Genomic DNA, 17,341 nt, shown 5'->3' on the forward strand with positions numbered 1-17,341 from the left:
ATAATAATTAAAAGAATATTAATCGAGAGGGATCAAGGAAAAATACTTTATGGAAGGATTGTTTTAAACATTTAGGCTGGGCATAGTGGCTCAAACCTGTAATCTCAGTACACTGGCTGGCCAAGATAGCATAGCTTGAGTTCAGGAGTTCAAGGCCAGACTATACAACTTAGTGAGACCCCGTCTCTACCTTAAAAAAAAAAAAAATTAACGAGGCATGGTGGTGTGTATCTATAGTCCCAGCTAACTGGGAGCCTGAGGCAGGAGGATTGCTTAAGTTCAAGGATGTAGTGAGCTGTGGTTGCACCACCATACTCTAGCCTGGGTGACAGAGTGAGACCCTGTCTCTAAAAAATAAACAATCATGTATATGCCCTAGGTTTATTTGCTTTTGATTTATCAGTGCTTTCAAGTATAAACTTGGCTTTTACTCTTACTCTTTTTTTTTTTTTTTTTGAGACAGTTTCACTCTTTTTCCAGGCTAGAGTGCAATGGCGAAATCTCAGCTCACTGCAACCTCCGCCTCGCAGGTTAAAGTGATTCTCCTGCCTCAGCCTCCCGGGTATCTGGGACTACAGGTGCCCACCACCACGCCCAGCTAATTTATGTATTTTTAGTAGAGATGGGGTTCCACCTTGTTGGCCAGGCTGGTCTCAAACTCCTGACCTCAAGCGTGAGCCACCACACCAAGCCTACTCTGTTACTCGATAGGCATATAAGAATTGTTGTAGGAGAGCTGCTACTTAAAAAAAAAAAAAAAAAAAGAAGATTAACTAGAATCCTAATTGTCATCATTCAGTTATCACCTTTAGCTGTCACATCCCCAGGCTTTTTGGTGTCTTTTTGCTTTTAGTCTCTTATTGTTGATCCTGTTCCTTTGCTAATTGACTTGAGGTTGGATACCTACATAAAATTATTTATGTGAGTTTCCTTGATATGGTCCTATCCTTTTTTACCTTGAGCAAGTGAAAGTTTAGTGTGGTTTTTCTTACATTTTGACCATTAGTAATAAGAATATAAGTTACGATTTTATGTCCAGCTTTCTAATTTTAAAACTTGTTTCTTGTGACTTTGAACTTTCCTAAAACAAACATATGATTAGTTTATGTTAGAGCGTAATAATCTTTATGGTAGTAAGTGGTTTTCTAAAAATATTGAAAGATAGATGATATTTTATATATACCAGAAGAGTCAGAAAGATCATTTAGGGTTTAGATGGCCCTTATTATTTCTAATACTAAGTAGTTTCAAACTTATCTATTAATAGATATGTTCAAATGTATCCATTAATATATTTCAGTCTTATAGGAAAGTAGAGTGACCAGCTTGTCAATTTTCTTGAGATTACCTGATTCTAAAGCTGAACATCTGAGAATCTAATCTCTGGCAAACTGGTATAGTCTTTCCAAACTGTGACCATTATTGAATAAATGATTAGTTAAGAGGTCTAATCTAATGGAAATAATGTGTCTTCTTATTTCTGATACTTTTAAACTTTTATTATGTATTTATGTTTTTTTAGTGTTTTGTGTTTGAAACATGTTATTTTTGAAACTTAGTGTTATGTTTGAAAACCACATATAAAAAAGTGGAGTTTATCAAAAGGAATAATATCAAAATTAATTTACACTTAAAATGCTTACTGAGCTTTCAGCTTTTTGTTTATTCTAGGAACTATTGTGAGCATAGGCGACCCTAAGAAAAAATATACAAGATATGAAAAAATTGGACAAGGGTAAGTATTTGTGACTGTATTAGCATACTATTCAATATTCGACATTTCTTGGCTTTATAGCATGATATTTCTTTTTCCTGTTGACATTGAGCACTTACAGTATTCTGTGAGTGGTACCCTTGGGGATTTGTGTAGATAAATAATGCAGTTATTTCTAGATGCTATTAAAAAACTGTACTAGTTGTTAGCAGTGACTGTATATCATTTTTTTTTCTTAAATGTCATTTCTCATTCATGGTAAAGGATTAGAGGGAAGAATTGCCCATAAAATATATTTAAAAGACAGTAAGAATATTTTACTGCAGGATTATATGCAATTGAAAAGGTACATTTAAATTATGTCCTTGGGTATTGACTTTTGAGTCTATTGATCTGATTTTGTTCTGTAGTTTTTGTTTTGTTTTGTTTTGTTTTGTTTTTGAGACACAGTCTTGCTCAGTCACCAGGTGCCAGGCTGGAGTGCAGTGGCACGATCTTGGCTCACTGTAACCTCTGCCTCCTGAGTTCAAGCAGTTCTGCCTCAGCCTCCCGAGTAGCTGGGACTACAGGTGCGCGCCACCACGCCTGGCTAATTTTTATATTTTTAGTAGAGATGGGGTTTCACCATGTTGGCCAGGATGGTCTCCATCTCTTGACCTCATGATCTGCCTGCCTCAGCCTCCCAAAGTGGTGAGATCACAGGCGTGAGCCACCGCGCCCAGCCTATAGTTTGTATTTTTTAAGTATACTGACTAAACTTTTTTCTGTTGCTTGGAAGCAAATAAACACTTTAAATTTTTAATGTTATTAAACTCTGGAAAGCATTCTGTGAATTTAGAGTGAGGGCCGAAGCTATTTTTGAAAACTTCTATTTGAGTTTCTTTTTTTTTTCCTTTTTTGAGTTGGAGTCTCACTCTGTTACCCAGGCCGGAGTGCAGTGGCACCATCTCAGCTGACTTCAACCTCGGCCTCCCAAAGTGTTAGGATTACAGTTGTGAGCCACAGCACCAGACCTGAATTTCTTTCTAACAGCTAAATTCAATTTCAGCACTGGTTTGGTTTTTTGGTTTTTGTTTTTTTTTTTTTAAGGAGAATTGAAGGTTATCTTAATATTTTTGAGCATTAATGAACAAGCAATGCCTATCCATATGGATGACCATCACAAATCCAGTGTTGAGTAACAAAAGCAAATTGCAGAATAATATGTGAAATGAAACTATGTGACATTTAAAATTAGGCAAAGTATATTTTATAGGGATACATACTTGTGTCCTTTGTAGTTAAAAGTGTGGAGAAATTCATAGAAATGATGAATGTCAAATATGGGATAAACACCAAATACAGATGACCTTTGAGTGGAAAGAGGCTGCTATTGGAAAGGGCACATGAGAATCTTCAAATTATTTATTTGGTATCTTAAACAGGGAAGTGTTTAAGTATATGTTATATACTTTTTTTTTTTCTTGCTCTTTTTTCTCTGCATTTTTGTAGGTCTTAAATATTTCAGACATAAGTTTTGGCCATGAGTGCTTCTTTCTTTCCCCCCACCCCTTTCCTTATGTTTTTGATTTCACTCCTTTTAAGCATGTTAGGTGTCAACTGTTCTTTAAGTCTTTTTTAATTGCTTGAGGTGTAAAGTCTTTGGATATTGTAAATGCTAGTGATTTATAAACCTTAAATCTGGTTGTGTATTTTCTCCCATTAGGGCTTCTGGTACAGTTTTCACTGCTACTGACGTCGCATTGGGACAGGAGGTAGCTACTTTGTCATACTTCTGGATGTTACCATTATTTTGTCATATAGGTGGAAACTAGATAAAGCTGAGAAGAATCAATAGAAATCTCTTTTAAGTTGAACATGTTGTAAGAATTGCTCTATGTATTTTTATAGCACTTGTGTTATTAAGGAGAACAAAGAATTGTGAGTTTAATGTCATAAACAAGCAAATATTTAATAATTGTTTTATCAGCTTGAAGTGAAAAGAGAATTAATTCTTAGTGTTGGACTGACTGTGGGTAGATTAATCAACTTCAAGAGAAATCTAAAAATGTTTAGGCTCTGTACCTTCCAAAGCATTGTGCAGAGGCAGTTTCGAAGTAAAAGTACTACCTATGAGTAATAGTATTGTGTAATACAATGTATGTACTGTAAGTTAAATTATTAACTGGCTGGTGTTTGTAATTTTCTAAGAGAATTCATAGGCCTGATTTCTTTCAATCCTGTTTTTATTATAGGTTGCTATCAAACAGATTAATTTACAGAAACAGCCAAAGAAGGAATTGATTATTAATGAGATTCTGGTGATGAAAGAATTAAAAAATCCCAACATAGTTAACTTCTTGGACAGGTAAATATGAATATTTCTTAAACATTGGGATAAAAGTGTAGATATTTTATATCCCATGGTTTGGACAGGCGTCCCCAAACTTTTTACACAGGGGCCAGTTCACTGTCCCTCAGACCATTGGAGGGCCGTCACATACTGTACTCCTCTCACTGACCACCAATGAAAGAGGTGCCCCTTCCTGAAGTGCTGCGGGGGGCTGGATAAACGGCCTCAGGGGGTTGTATGCAGCCCTCAGACCGTAGTTTGGGGACAGCTGGTTTGGAGGGTTAGCCACTTCAGAAGAAACTGTCAGTGCTGAGAAATAAGATTGAAGAAGGAAGAGGAGAAGTAAAAATAGCACATTGCAGTTTTAGAAGGTCTTCTCTCTACAAAAATATCACTTGGCAAGTGAGAGGAGGCAGTTGAATGAGGGCCATAGCTGGTGGTGTTTGTATTCATTGCAAATGACCTGAAGTGAAAACAGGAATGGTTGGCAGTGATTCATGTTTTGACTGTCAGAGAGGACTGGTCAAAACTTGTAGATCAATTTTTATTTCAAGTGCTATTCTTCATGGACAAATTGTTTGTCTAGCAAAACCTCATTTAGCTTAGGAATTCATGTTAAACAACAGACCAAAAAGAATAGAAAATAATGTATATTGGCCAGATGCAGTGGCTCACACATGTAATCCCAGCTACTCAGGAGGCTGAGGAAGGAGAATCACTTGAATCCAGGAGGCGAAGCTGCAGTGAGCTGAGATCGCACCACTGTACTCTAGCCTGGGCAACAGAATGAGACTCCATCACACACACAAAAAAAAGAAAAGAAAATGATGTATATTTTAAAAACCAGTCACATATACAAATGAGAGAAGATTACTTGAAAATGATAACTGTGGTTTTATTGAAGATAGAGGTGATTATAGGTGATTTTCTTCCATATTTAAATTTGTTTAGAATGAGGAAAAATAATGTTTCAAGACGTTAGTCCTAGTCATGGGGAACATGTTCATAGAAATAAACTTTTCAAGTACAATTCCCTGCTTTTTAAAATAATATTTCAAATCAACATAGTATGGTGGTTAAGATAAGCCATGGGCTTTGGAATCACTGATACTTGGCTTCAGATTCTGGTTTTGTCACTTACTATTAATAGCTACGTGACCTTGGATGAGTCACTTAACCTCTTCAAGTCTTTGTCTCTACCTCTAAAACAGGACGAGTAATTTCTATATTGTAGGGTTATTTTACTTGGATGATCTATGTGCATACTCAAACTACAATTGTGGGCAAACTATAACTTTAAAGTGATTCAGGATCATAACCTCAGTTATTTTTCTATGCTGTTACATAGCAGCTTTCCGGTTTTCTTCTAACTCTGAAGCTACCAGCTCTCTGGTTTTATTATTAGGGTGTTTAATATCTGAATTCTTTAACATAGATTACCATGTGTTTAGAAAAAATAGAAGTATGACCATTTGGTATGTTCTGTTTTTAGTTACCTGGTAGGAGATGAATTGTTTGTGGTAATGGAGTACCTTGCTGGTGGGTCACTTACTGATGTTGTAACAGAAACCTGCATGGATGAAGCACAGATTGCTGCCGTATGCAGAGAGGTAGGTTTGCTTCCTTCTTGATATGTTAGAGCGATACCTGGTTAGCAAGAAGTGAGCAAATGGAAATTTTCCTGCACAGGTGATTGTTATTGTGGGAAGTGCTTTCTCTGTACGCATTCTCTGCAAGTTATTCCATCTTCCATTTCATTCTACACAAGCATTTCAGCCCTTTCCTTCAGGTATATGATAATTTGGGGGCCGGGCATGGTGGCTAACACCTGTAATCCCAACTCTTTGGGAGGCCAAGGCAGGTGGATCACAAGGCAGGAGATTGAGACCATCCTGGCTAACATGCTGAAACCCTGCCTCTAGTAAAAATACAAAAAAATTAGCCGGGCATGGTGGCACGGTGGCACGCACTTATAGTCCCAGCTCCTCAGAAGGTTGAGGCAGGAGAATCTCTTGAACCTGGGAGACAGAGGTTGCAGTGAGCCGAGATCGCACCACTGCACTCCAGCCTGAGTGACAGAGCAAGATTCCATCTCAAAACAAAAAGAGAATTTGGGAATGAATTGTGGACCTTTGAAGATCTAAATTCACAGGGAAATTCTGGTAGAATGATGATGATCATTTACTATCCAAACAGGACACTTTTGAGATTAAAAAGGCATACCATTAGAAATGCACCTCTTGGCTGAAAGCAGTGGCTCATGCCTGTAATCCCAGCACTTTGGAAGGGTGGATTGCCTGAGGTTAGGAGTTCAAGACCAGCCTGGCCAACATAGTGAAACCCCATCTCTACTAAAAATACAAAAATTAGCTGGGCGTGGTGGCACGCACCTGTAATCCCAGCTACTTGGGAGGCTGAGGCAGGAGAATTGCTTGAGCCAGGGATGTGGAGGTTGCAGTGAGCCAAGATTGCACCATTGCACTTTAGCCCGGTGACAGAGCGAGACTCCATCTCAAAAAAAAACAAAAAAACAAGGCCGTGCATGGTGGCTCATGTCTGTAATCCCAGCACAGAACTTTGGGAGGCCAAGGCAGGCAGATCATGAGGTCAAGAGATTGAGACCATCAAGGCCAACATGGTGAAACCCCATCTCTACTGAAAATCGAAAAATTAGCTGGGCATGGTGGTGGGCACCTGTAGTCCCAGCTACTCAGAAGGCTGAGGCAGGCGAATCGCTTGAACCTGGTAGGTAGAGATTGCAGTGAGCCAAGATCACGCCATTGGACTCCAGCCTGGCAACAGAGTGAGACTCTGTCTCAAAAAAAAAAAAAAAAGAAATACACCACTCAGTAGTGGAAACTAGAACTATCTCAGGTGTGACACATATTCACCTTAAGTATCAATAAATCTGTGTCTGCCTTCATTGATTTCACTAATGGTGATAAAACTGGTCATTTATTTATATTAATGAATATCTAGACATACTGTTAGCTTAAGCTAGTAGGATTCTGCCAAGTTGCCAATTTAAGCCAAAATAAGCCTTTGTTTTTCCACCTATATCTAAGCTTTTTCTACAGATGAGATTTGAGCTAATGATTTGCTTGTCAGTGAAATCTCTAATAACATAGGAATCACTGTCACAAAGGGCAAAATTTTCATTTATAAGACTATATTGTGTTTTCTGTGATTTGGCTTTCAGTGACACAGAAGTGATTTATAAACTTTGTTCATGTAAGGACAATACATATATATTTCCCTTTTCCATCTTTCATTAAGGTGTTAAAAATATTCTTCAAAAATTTTTATTCTGAGTGGTATTCTAACTGAGGAATAGTAACTCTTTGGTTTAAGGGAGGAAATAACTCTTGAATGAAATATTAGTAAAATATGATATTCCTTAACAATGGATGCTTGGTCACTGAAAAGCTGATAAAAAACAAGAATTTACCTATTTGTACTTAATTTTGTTTTTTCTAATACATTTCTTCGTTAATTGATACAAAAATTAATTTTGGGAGTTCCTCTGATTACCATTCACTTGGGTTTTCTTTTGTGTGCCAGAACTTTTTAATTGTGACAAGTTTGTTTCTATTTATTTGTACAAGTATTTTTCTGGAATTTGAATCTGATTATTGCCTGATAAATATAATGTGGTAATACCCAATTTGTCTGTTTTTCCCTGACTAGTAGAAGATTTTGGATGAGATTTTTAGTTGTATAGACTTTGTTCTACTCTGATGGGACTAAGAAATAAACACACAGCTAACTTTATACGCTTGGTTTATATTCAAAAACACCAGAGTAAGCATATTATTACTGTTACTATTTTTGAGACAGAATTTCACTCTTGTTGCCCAGGCTGGAGTACAGTGGCACGATCTTGGCTTACTGCAACCTCCACCTCCTGGGCTCAAGTGATTCTTCTACCTCAGCCTCCCTAGTAGCTGGAATTACAGGCATGTGCCACCATTGCCTGGCTAATTTTTTCTATTTTTAGTAGAGACAGGGTTTCTCCATGTTGGTCACGCTGGTCTCGAACTCCCAACCTCAGGTGATCCACCCACCTCGGCCTCCCGAAGTGCTGGGATTACAAGCATGAGCCACTGCGCCCAGCCACAAGCAGATTTTTAAAATGTCATCTCATTCTCAATTTTAAGGAAGGGAGGAGTTTATCCTCACTTTGTGATTCAGTGCTTTCTGAAATACGGTGTAAGAGGAAAGTTGTTCTTTAATCATTCATGTCCAAGTTGTAGATACAGCTTAATATAAAATCCAGCATAGAAGAACATCTTATCTCTGGTGAACAGCTCAATGGAACCAGGCCACCCAGAATTTTACCCAGTTCTCCTTGGCTCACGTTGATTAGCCTTCTGAGTATCTCATATTCAAATTGGAGCGATCACAAGTTTTTTTTCATTGCTATTGAAATGATACATATATTTTTTTTTCTTTTTTCTTTCTTTTTTTTTTTTTTTTTTTTTTGAGGCAGCATCTCACTCCGTTGTCCAGGCTGGAGTCCAGTGCTGTGATCTTCGCTCACTGCAACCTCTGCCTCCCAGGCTCAAGCAATTCTCCTGCCTCAGCCCCCCAAGTAGCTGGGATTACAGGCAGTCATCATCACCATGCCCAGCTAAATTTTTTTTTATTTTTAGTAAGAAATGGAGTTTTACCATGTTGCTCAGGCTGTTCTTGAACTCCTAACCTTGTGATCTGCCCACCTCAGTCTCCCAAAGCGCTGGGATTACAGGTGTGAGCCACTGCACTCAGCCTGTTGAAATGATTTCTGAAGAGCCTGCGCTTGTTTACCAAGTGTTGTATATCTTTAGGCGTTTAAACCTGAAAGAGGCAATATTTTTTTTTTTTTTTTTTTGAGACCAAGTCTTGCTCTGTCACCCCAGGCTGGAGTACCAGGGGCACGATCTTGGCTCACTGCAAACTCCGCCTCCCGGGTTCAAGCGATTCTGCTACTTCAGCCTTCCAAGTAGCTAGGCTTACAGGCATGCACCACCATACCCAGCTAATTAATTTTTTTGTATTCTTAGCAGACACAGGATTTTGCCACGTTGGCCAGGCCAGTCTCGAACTACTGAACTCAGGTGATCTACCCGCCTTGGCCTCCCAAAGTGCCCCCAGCCACACCTAGCTAATTTTTGTATTTTTTAGTAGAGACGGGGTTTCACCATGTTGGCCAGGCTGTTCTCAAACTTTTGACCTCAAGTTCTCTGCCTACCTCACGTGGCCAAGAGGCAAGAAATTATACAGACTCAGCCAAACAATGTCTCTGAATAAGATCAGAGAGTAGGAGGGGATCTACTGACTTTTTTTAAAATTTTGTTTTCTTATATAAAACTGACGGGATCTAATTGCTTTTCATAACTTTGTATATAAGAGAGGATTTTTTTTTTTCTTTGTAAATAAAAGTATGGGAGGGTCTTCTGCTGGGTACCAGAAGCAGTACTCAGGCCGTAAGTACTGCATGTGAACTTCCTTGTGTCTTTTCAGGGACTGTTTCATTAATAGGTTTTTTTCTTCTGTTCAGTGTTTACAGGCATTGGAGTTTTTGCATGCTAATCAAGTGATCCACAGAGATATCAAAAGTGACAATGTACTTTTGGGAATGGAAGGATCAGTTAAACTTAGTGAGTAACAATTGGACAATTAATAATTATTTGTTATTTGTTAGAATGTTCTGCCTTTTGTTTAATTAAAAACTTTTCTTGAGCAATGCAAGGATTAATAATGATTTAACATAGGAAGAGGTGAGACCTTTGAAAGTGAGTGATACTCTGAGGGTTTTAACTAATCAGTGCCAGACAAAGGACTAGTAAGGACATTATTAAGTAGTGTCTTGTCTAGTGGTAAAGAAAGAATATGGACTCTGAACTGGACAGCCTAGGTTTAATTGGCATATCTGCTACTACTATCTGAATACTTTTGGCCAAGTTACTTAATCTGTTTGTGTGGAAATATGCCTATTTCAGAGAATTCTTTGAAGGATTAAAATGTAAAGTGCTAAGGAGTAGTGTCAGGGACTGTCATAATGTTGATGCTGTCTTACAGAGATAAACTTTTGTTTCTGCCATCTGTTAGAGTAGTTTTTCTCACGTTGTTCAGCCTTTAGGTTTTGTACTGCATGGCCTATTCAGAGGAGAGGGGTATGTGACCCTGATCCCAGTGATGACAAGGGAAATTAATCCCATTTAAATCACTTTCTCTAATTATTTTCTGTATCAGACATGGTAGAGTTATGAAAAAAAAATCCCAAGCCTCTCTCCTCTGCTGGCTGTAATCTCTACTTGGCTCTGAGAACTAGCCCACTGAAGGATTCAGGAACCCTTACTGAGGTCTCTCAAACTCTATAAAATTCAAGGCATTTCTTGCATCAAGAGATCAAAAACTTTTCTTCTGTTCTTTTACAGGGTTTGGTTCCTTTTTTAACATCTCTTTTTTTTAACTACATACTCCAAAAGTTATTCAATCACGGCTGGGCACGGTGGCTCATGCCTGGAATCCCAGTACTTTTGGAGGCTGAGGCAGGTGGATCACCTGAGGTTAGGAGCTTGAGACCAACCTGGTCAACATGGCAAAACCCCATCTCTACTAAAACTACAAAAATTAGCTAGGCATGGTGATACACACCTGTAATCACAGCTACTCAAGGAGGCTGAGGCAGGAGAATGGTTTGAACGTGGGAGGTAGAGGTTGCAGTGAGCCTGAGATCATGCCACTGCACTCCAGCCTGGGCAACAGAGCAAAACTCTCTCAAAAAAAAAAAGTTATTCAATCAGATGGTCAGAATATAAGATTGCATATGTGTATGTGTGTGATGGAGTTTTGCTCTTGTTGCCCAGGCTGGAGTGCAATGGCACAATCTCACCTTACTGCAACCTCTGCCTCCTGGGTTCAAGCTATTCTCCTGCTAAAGCCTCCCGAGTAGCTGGGATTATAGGCACCTGCCACCATACCTGGCTAATTTTTTATTTTTAGTAGATCCATGTTGATCAGGCTGGTCGCAAACTCCCATCCTCAGGTGATCTTCCCACCTTGGCCTCCCAAAGTGCTGGGATTACAGGCATGAGCTACCATGCTGGGCTATGATTGGTTTTTTTTAGGGTTTTTTTTTCGGAGGGGGAGGTTGAGACAGAGTCTCTCTCTGTCACCTAAGCTGCAGTGCAGTGGTGCAGTCTTGGCTCACTGCAACCTCTGCCTCCCGTGTTCAAGCAGTTCTCCTGCCTCAGCCTCCTGAGTAGCTGGCATTACAGGTGCATGCCACCACGCTTGGCTAAATTTTTTGTATTTTTAGTAAAGATGGGGTTTCACCATGTTGATCAGACTGATCTTGAACACCTGACCTTGTAAACCAGCCGTCTCAGCCTCCCAAAATGCTGGGATTACAGGCGTGAGTCACCTCGCCCAGCCATGATTACGTATTTTTAAGTAAACTTAATGGGGACACTGTCATACATTTTTGGTGAATATGCATAAAATTGAATCAAAGTTTTGGATTTTTTTTTTTTTTTTTTTTTTTTTTGGCTCTGCCATTTACTAGGTGAATAACCTTGGGTAAGTTATCTTTATATGTATGCTTCAGTTTCCCTATTTGTAAAATGGGAATAATTGTAATAATAAATGTACCTATCTCATAGGGTTACCATGAAGATTAAATATTTTAATTCTTATAAGGTACTTAAACAGTACCTGGCTTGTTTTAAGTACTGATTTTAGCTAGAAATATTATTTGACCTAACGGGTTACTCTTTTAGAATTCTGTCCTGTGGAATTAATTGATCCTACATACCACAGTAACTACAAGGATGCTGTCTGCAACATTGTAAAGAAAAATGAAAACTATGGCCGGGCGCAGTGGCTCACGCCTGTAATCCCAGCATTTTGGGAGGCCAAGTTAGGTAGATCATGAGGTCAGGAGATCAAGACCATCCTGGTCAACATGGTGAAACCCCGTCTCTATTAAAAATACAAAAAATTAGCTGGGCATGGTGGCGTGTGCCTGTAATCCCAGCTACTCAGGAGGCTGAGGCAGGAGAATTGCCTGAACCCAGTAGGCGGAGGTTGCAGTGAACCAAGATCGCGCCATTGCACTCCAGCCTGGGTAACAAGAGCGAAACTCCGTCTCAAAAGAAAAAGAAAAACGAAAACTATCTTAAAGTGTTGAGCAGTAAGGGAATAATTAAATAAATTAGCATATATTTGTATTCTGTATAATTTTTAAGATAAGGCAGGCCTGGTGCAGTGACTCACACCTGTAATCCAAGCACTTTGGGAGGCCAAGGCAGGTGGATTGCTTGAGCCCAGGAGTTCCAGAGCTGACTGACTGACATGGCGAGACTCCATCTCTGCTCAAAATACAACAATTAGCTGGGCATGGTGACAGGCACCTCTTGTCCCAGCTGCTCGGGAGGCTGAGGCAGGAGGATGGCTTGAGCACAGAGGCAGAGGTTGCAGTGAGCCAAAATTGCACCACTGCTCTCAGCGTGGGTGACTGAGTGAAACACTGTGGCAAAAACTATAAAAATAAAAAAAATTTTAAATAGGCAAATAAATGTACTAGTATGGAAAGATCTCTTTAAAAATTGTTTTACAGAACAGTTTACAGAATATCCTAATTGGGTCATATAAACCAAAGAGTTCATAGATACTCATATATATATATATATATATATATATATATATATATATATGCATAACAAACAGTCTAAAGCTTACAAACCTAAATGTTAACATATGGAGTAAAATGGGTTTAACAGTGTAAGAAAGAATTCTAAATACGAATCCTGACTTTTCCACTAAATTAACATTGGGTACTACACTAGGCATCTGCACCTCCACTACAAATGAGATGGTTGAGAAGATAATGCTGATGACGACCTTACTACTTGTTGCAGTTCAGTGTGTTCTTTTTCTAGGCCCTCTGCTGAGATGGATGTTTAGTGATTCTAGCTTCTGTTTGTTTTATTCCAGACTAGTTTACAGCTGGGTGTGGTGGCTGACACTTGCAATCCCAACACTTTGGGAGGCCAAGGTGGGAAGATCACTCCCTGTGTTGCCCAGGAGTTAAGACCAGCCTAGGCAACATAGGGATACTCTATCTCTACAAAAAAATTTTAAAATTAAAATTAAAAAGACAAAGTAGTTTCCACATCCTGACCTTTGTCTGATTCACTGCATTTAGTTTTGGTGTCTACCTTTGCTTTAATTTTTCTTAGGCCTCTTTCAATTTTATTGAATTTTTTAGGATAGAATGAATTACTCAGAATAAAAGGCCTCCTGGTAATTTGGGCTCTGCTTGTGGCAAGTAAAAGTAAAATGTGAGAGGATGTTGCATCACGAAAATATTTTGAACTCATTTTGATTTACTTTATTAATAAAATCTTTAAAAAACAAGAGGCTGAATAGTCAAAATGTAATTAATTACATCATCTGAAGTGAACTCTTTTGCTAAAAGAATCCATGGAAACCATTAACTCTAACTCTTTTGTTTTGTTTTGTTTTGTTTTGTAGCTGACTTTGGTTTCTGTGCCCAGATCACCCCTGAGCAGAGCAAACGCAGTACCATGGTCGGAACACCATACTGGATGGCACCAGAGGTGGTTACTCGGAAAGCTTACGGCCCTAAAGTTGACATATGGTCTCTGGGTATCATGGCTATTGAGATGGTAGAAGGAGAGCCTCCATACCTCAATGAAAATCCCTTGAGGGTAAGATCAAACACCAGCCTTGTTAAGTACTTTTCTTTAGAACATTTATTTAGAATTTGCATGTGCCAGGCACTGTCCAAGAATTTAAGGTAGAAAAACTCCGCGTCTAAAAATTATTTGCTCTCTGATTTACGTAGTTAATGTGTTAGATAAGAATTTGTAGGTTTTTAGTAGTTAGTAGTAAGCTGTGTTGTTTTGTATTTTACGTATGAAGTTTGGAGCACCTCTCTGTCTCTAAATCTTCTCCTTCTTTTATTTTACTTTTTTTTTTTTTTTTTTTTTTTTTTTGAGACAGGGTCCCACTCTGTCGCCCAGGCTAGAGTACAGTGGCGCAATCTCAGCTCACTGCAACCTCCACCTCCTGGTTCAAGCGATCCTCTCACCTCAGCCTCCTGAGTAGCTGGGACTATGGGCATGCGCCACCACACCTAACTAATTTTTGTATTTTTCATAGAGACGAGGTTTTTCCATGTTGTCCAGGGTGGTCTCAAACTCTTGACCTCATTTGATCCACCCGCCTTGACCTCCCAGGGTGCTGGCACTATAGGTGTGAGCCACCGTGCCCAGCCACTTTTCCTTCTTTTAAATTACCATATGTGGCTCAGCATTATCAGTTATTAAGGAAATGTAAATAAAAACCTCAAAAATCGGAGGCTGAGGCAAGAGAATTGCTTGAACCTGAGAGGTGTCAGTTGCGGTGAGCCAAGACGGCACCACTGCACTCCAGCCTGGGTGAGACTCCATCTCAAAAAAAAAAACCCAAAAAAAAACCCACCTCAATAAGAGAATACTTCAGAATGGCTATACTAAAAAAGACAGTAATAAATGTTGGAGAGAATATAAAGAAACTGGGACCCTTGTTCATTGCAAGATATAAAATGGTACATCTGCTTTGGAAAGCAGTTTGACAATTCTGTATGAAGTTAATACTGAATTACCAAATGACCTAGCAGTTCCTCTGCTGGGTACAGAGCCAAAAGAATGAAAAGCATACATTCATCAAAAACCTACATGCAACCTGAATTATTTCCACTAAAATATTTCAAACCTGGTGAAGAGTGGAATATGATTTGGTCATAGAAAGGAAGGAAGTGCCAATATGTGTTACAGCATTGAACCCTGAAAGTATTATGCCAAGTGAAAGAAGCCAAACAACAGATGGCATTAGATTCGGCCCTCTGTTTCCTGAATGCTTCCATCCCGTTGCCAAATATTCCGGTTTATGTGGGCACCTAAAGTACTTCTACAGAGGTGATTAACTTAGACCACTTCTCAGAACAATGTTTAAAGCCCTCTAATTTCTTTCATTCATTTATCCAGTATTGATTTGAATACCTGCCATGTGCTAAGCACTATTCAAAGTGCTGTCTAAAAGAACCCATAAAAATTCCTTATATTCTAGTGGAAGAAGAGAGAAAAAGAAAATAAATCAGAATAATTTATAATATATTAAATAATGGGCTCTCAAGTACTGAGACTGGCAGGAAAGAGGTTAGGGTGTTTACTTTCAAAAGGTGGGCACAGTGACTCACGCCTGTAATCCCAGCATTTTGGGAGGCCACGGCAGGAGGATTGCTTGAGCCTAGGAGTTCAAGGCCAGCCTAGGCAACATAGTGAGACCCTCATCTCTACAAAAAATTTAGTTATTAGCCAAGCATGGTAGTGCGTGCCTGTAGTCACAGCTAATTGGGACTGTCCTACCTCAGCGGGTGGGTCTCTTGGGCCCAAGGAAGATAAGGTTGCAGTGAGTTCCTGTCATGTCACTGCACTCCATCTTGGGTGACAGCTGGGCCCTGTCCAAAAAAATAGAATAAAAATAAATTATAAAATTAAAAGAGTGCATAGGGAGGGCTTTACTGAGGTGACATTTGGACACAGGAAGTAAGAGAGTAATACTTACCTAAGGGAAAAGCATTCTAAGCAGAAGTCACAGCAAGTACAGAAGCCCTAAAGCAGGAGTGTCCTGGTATTTTCAGAGATCATACAGGACTGCAGCATAGCTGGAGCACACTGAGCAGACAGCAAAAGATGTGGTCCATCTGTGAAGAAACGAGGCCAGACTGTCGTGCCTTCTAAGACCTTTGAAAGGATTCTGTCTCTTACTTGAGGCCTAATGGAGAAACTGTTAAAGAGTTTTGAGCCGGGCACGGTGGCTCAAGCCTGTAATCCCAGCACTTTGGGAGGCCGAGGCGGGTGGATCACAAGGTCGAGAGATCGAGACCATCCTGGTCAACATGGTGAAATCCCGTCTCTACTAAAAATACAAAAAACTAGCTGGGCATGGTGGCGCGTGCCCGTAATCCCAGCTACTTAGGAAGCTGAGGCAGGAGAATTGCCTGAGCCCAGGAGGCGGAGGTTGCGGTGAGCCGAGATCGCGCCATTGCACTCCAGCCTGGGTAACAAGAGCGAAACTCCGTCTCAAAAAAAAAAAAAAAAAAAAAAGAGTTTTGAGCAGAGGAGTAAATTATTCTTCTTAGGTTTTAATAGGATTGCTCTGGCTACTTTGTTGAGAGATTCTTGAGGAAAGCAGAGGCAGAGCAGAAGACCAGTTAGGAGACTGATGTAATAATTCAGGCAAGCAGTGATGATAGCCTAGACCAGGACAGTATCAGTGGAGGTGGTAAAATGTGATGGGATTCTGGATGTATTATGAGAGAAAAGACCAACGGAATCTGTTCTCAAGTAACTTAACTGCATTCTTGTACAAAGCTGAAGAATATTTTCAAGGCTGCAGCCACACCCAGGAGTGTACTCAGGCTTCAGGACACCTTGGGCTGGGCAAGGTGGTTCATCTCATGCCTGTAATCCCAGGACTTTGGGAGGCCAAGGTTGGGGGGATCACTTGAGGTCAGGAAATCATGACCAGCCTAACATGGTGAAACCTCATCTCTACTAAAAATACAAAAATTAGCCAGGTGTGGTGGCACATGCCTGTATGCCCAGCTACTCAGGAGGCTGAGGTGGGAGAATCGCTTGAAGGGTGACAGAGAGAGGTTCCGTCTCAAAAAAAAAAAAAAAAAAAAAAGTCCACCTTGGCCCACAAGCATATGGACATAACTGCTAATGCACAAATGCCAGAAAGAACCTGAATGAGGAAGATGAGAATTCTGCCCTGGCTTCTAGGAAGACACTGTGAATCTACGAAGATTGACCTTCACATGTATCAGACCTGGTATATGAAGTGAAGGGGAATGTGTTTAAAAACAAGCAGATTCTTCAGAACTCATTCCAAGCTGAAGATAGACAAGGCCTCATGAAGCTTCTGGTTGACCAGGCCAGGGCACATGGGTCTAAGACCAGAAGAGCCCTGTAGTTCCATGAAGAGTACCTCCACGCCTAGAAGGAGAGAATCATTAAGACTGTCCCAGGAGGAAAAAAACTGTGAAATAAAGGTATCCCTCTCGTCTGTACATAGTGGTTCTAGGTAATTACATAGATCAGTCATTAAAATAAAACAAGACTTCATCTGCCTGATGGGGCAGGGGAAGAATATTTGTAGGAATATAGGAATAGCCAGGACCCAGCAAGCACTCAGACATCCAGTCAAAGTTTACCAGACAGGCAAAGGAGTGGGAACAT

At 39.8% G+C, this 17,341-nt stretch overlaps 1 protein-coding gene across 3 annotated transcripts in view; it reads left to right on the forward strand.

The window, feature by feature from the left end:
• The window catches only part of PAK2 (p21 (RAC1) activated kinase 2), an 80,724-nt gene that overhangs the window by 57,332 nt on the left and 6,051 nt on the right, over nucleotides 1-17,341 (forward strand). For all 3 annotated transcript variants that reach the window (XM_003926200.4, XM_074404053.1, XM_074404052.1), the window contains exons 8-13: nucleotides 1,672-1,735; nucleotides 3,420-3,468; nucleotides 3,949-4,061; nucleotides 5,539-5,656; nucleotides 9,586-9,685; nucleotides 13,566-13,762. In XM_003926200.4, coding sequence (XP_003926249.1) covers nucleotides 1,672-1,735; nucleotides 3,420-3,468; nucleotides 3,949-4,061; nucleotides 5,539-5,656; nucleotides 9,586-9,685; nucleotides 13,566-13,762 — 641 coding nt within the window. The remainder of the gene's footprint in view (nucleotides 1-1,671; nucleotides 1,736-3,419; nucleotides 3,469-3,948; nucleotides 4,062-5,538; nucleotides 5,657-9,585; nucleotides 9,686-13,565; nucleotides 13,763-17,341) is intronic.

This window comes from Saimiri boliviensis, chromosome 8 (assembly GCF_048565385.1).
Source record: "Saimiri boliviensis isolate mSaiBol1 chromosome 8, mSaiBol1.pri, whole genome shotgun sequence".
In the NCBI taxonomy this organism is placed as follows: Eukaryota; Metazoa; Chordata; class Mammalia; order Primates; family Cebidae; genus Saimiri; species Saimiri boliviensis.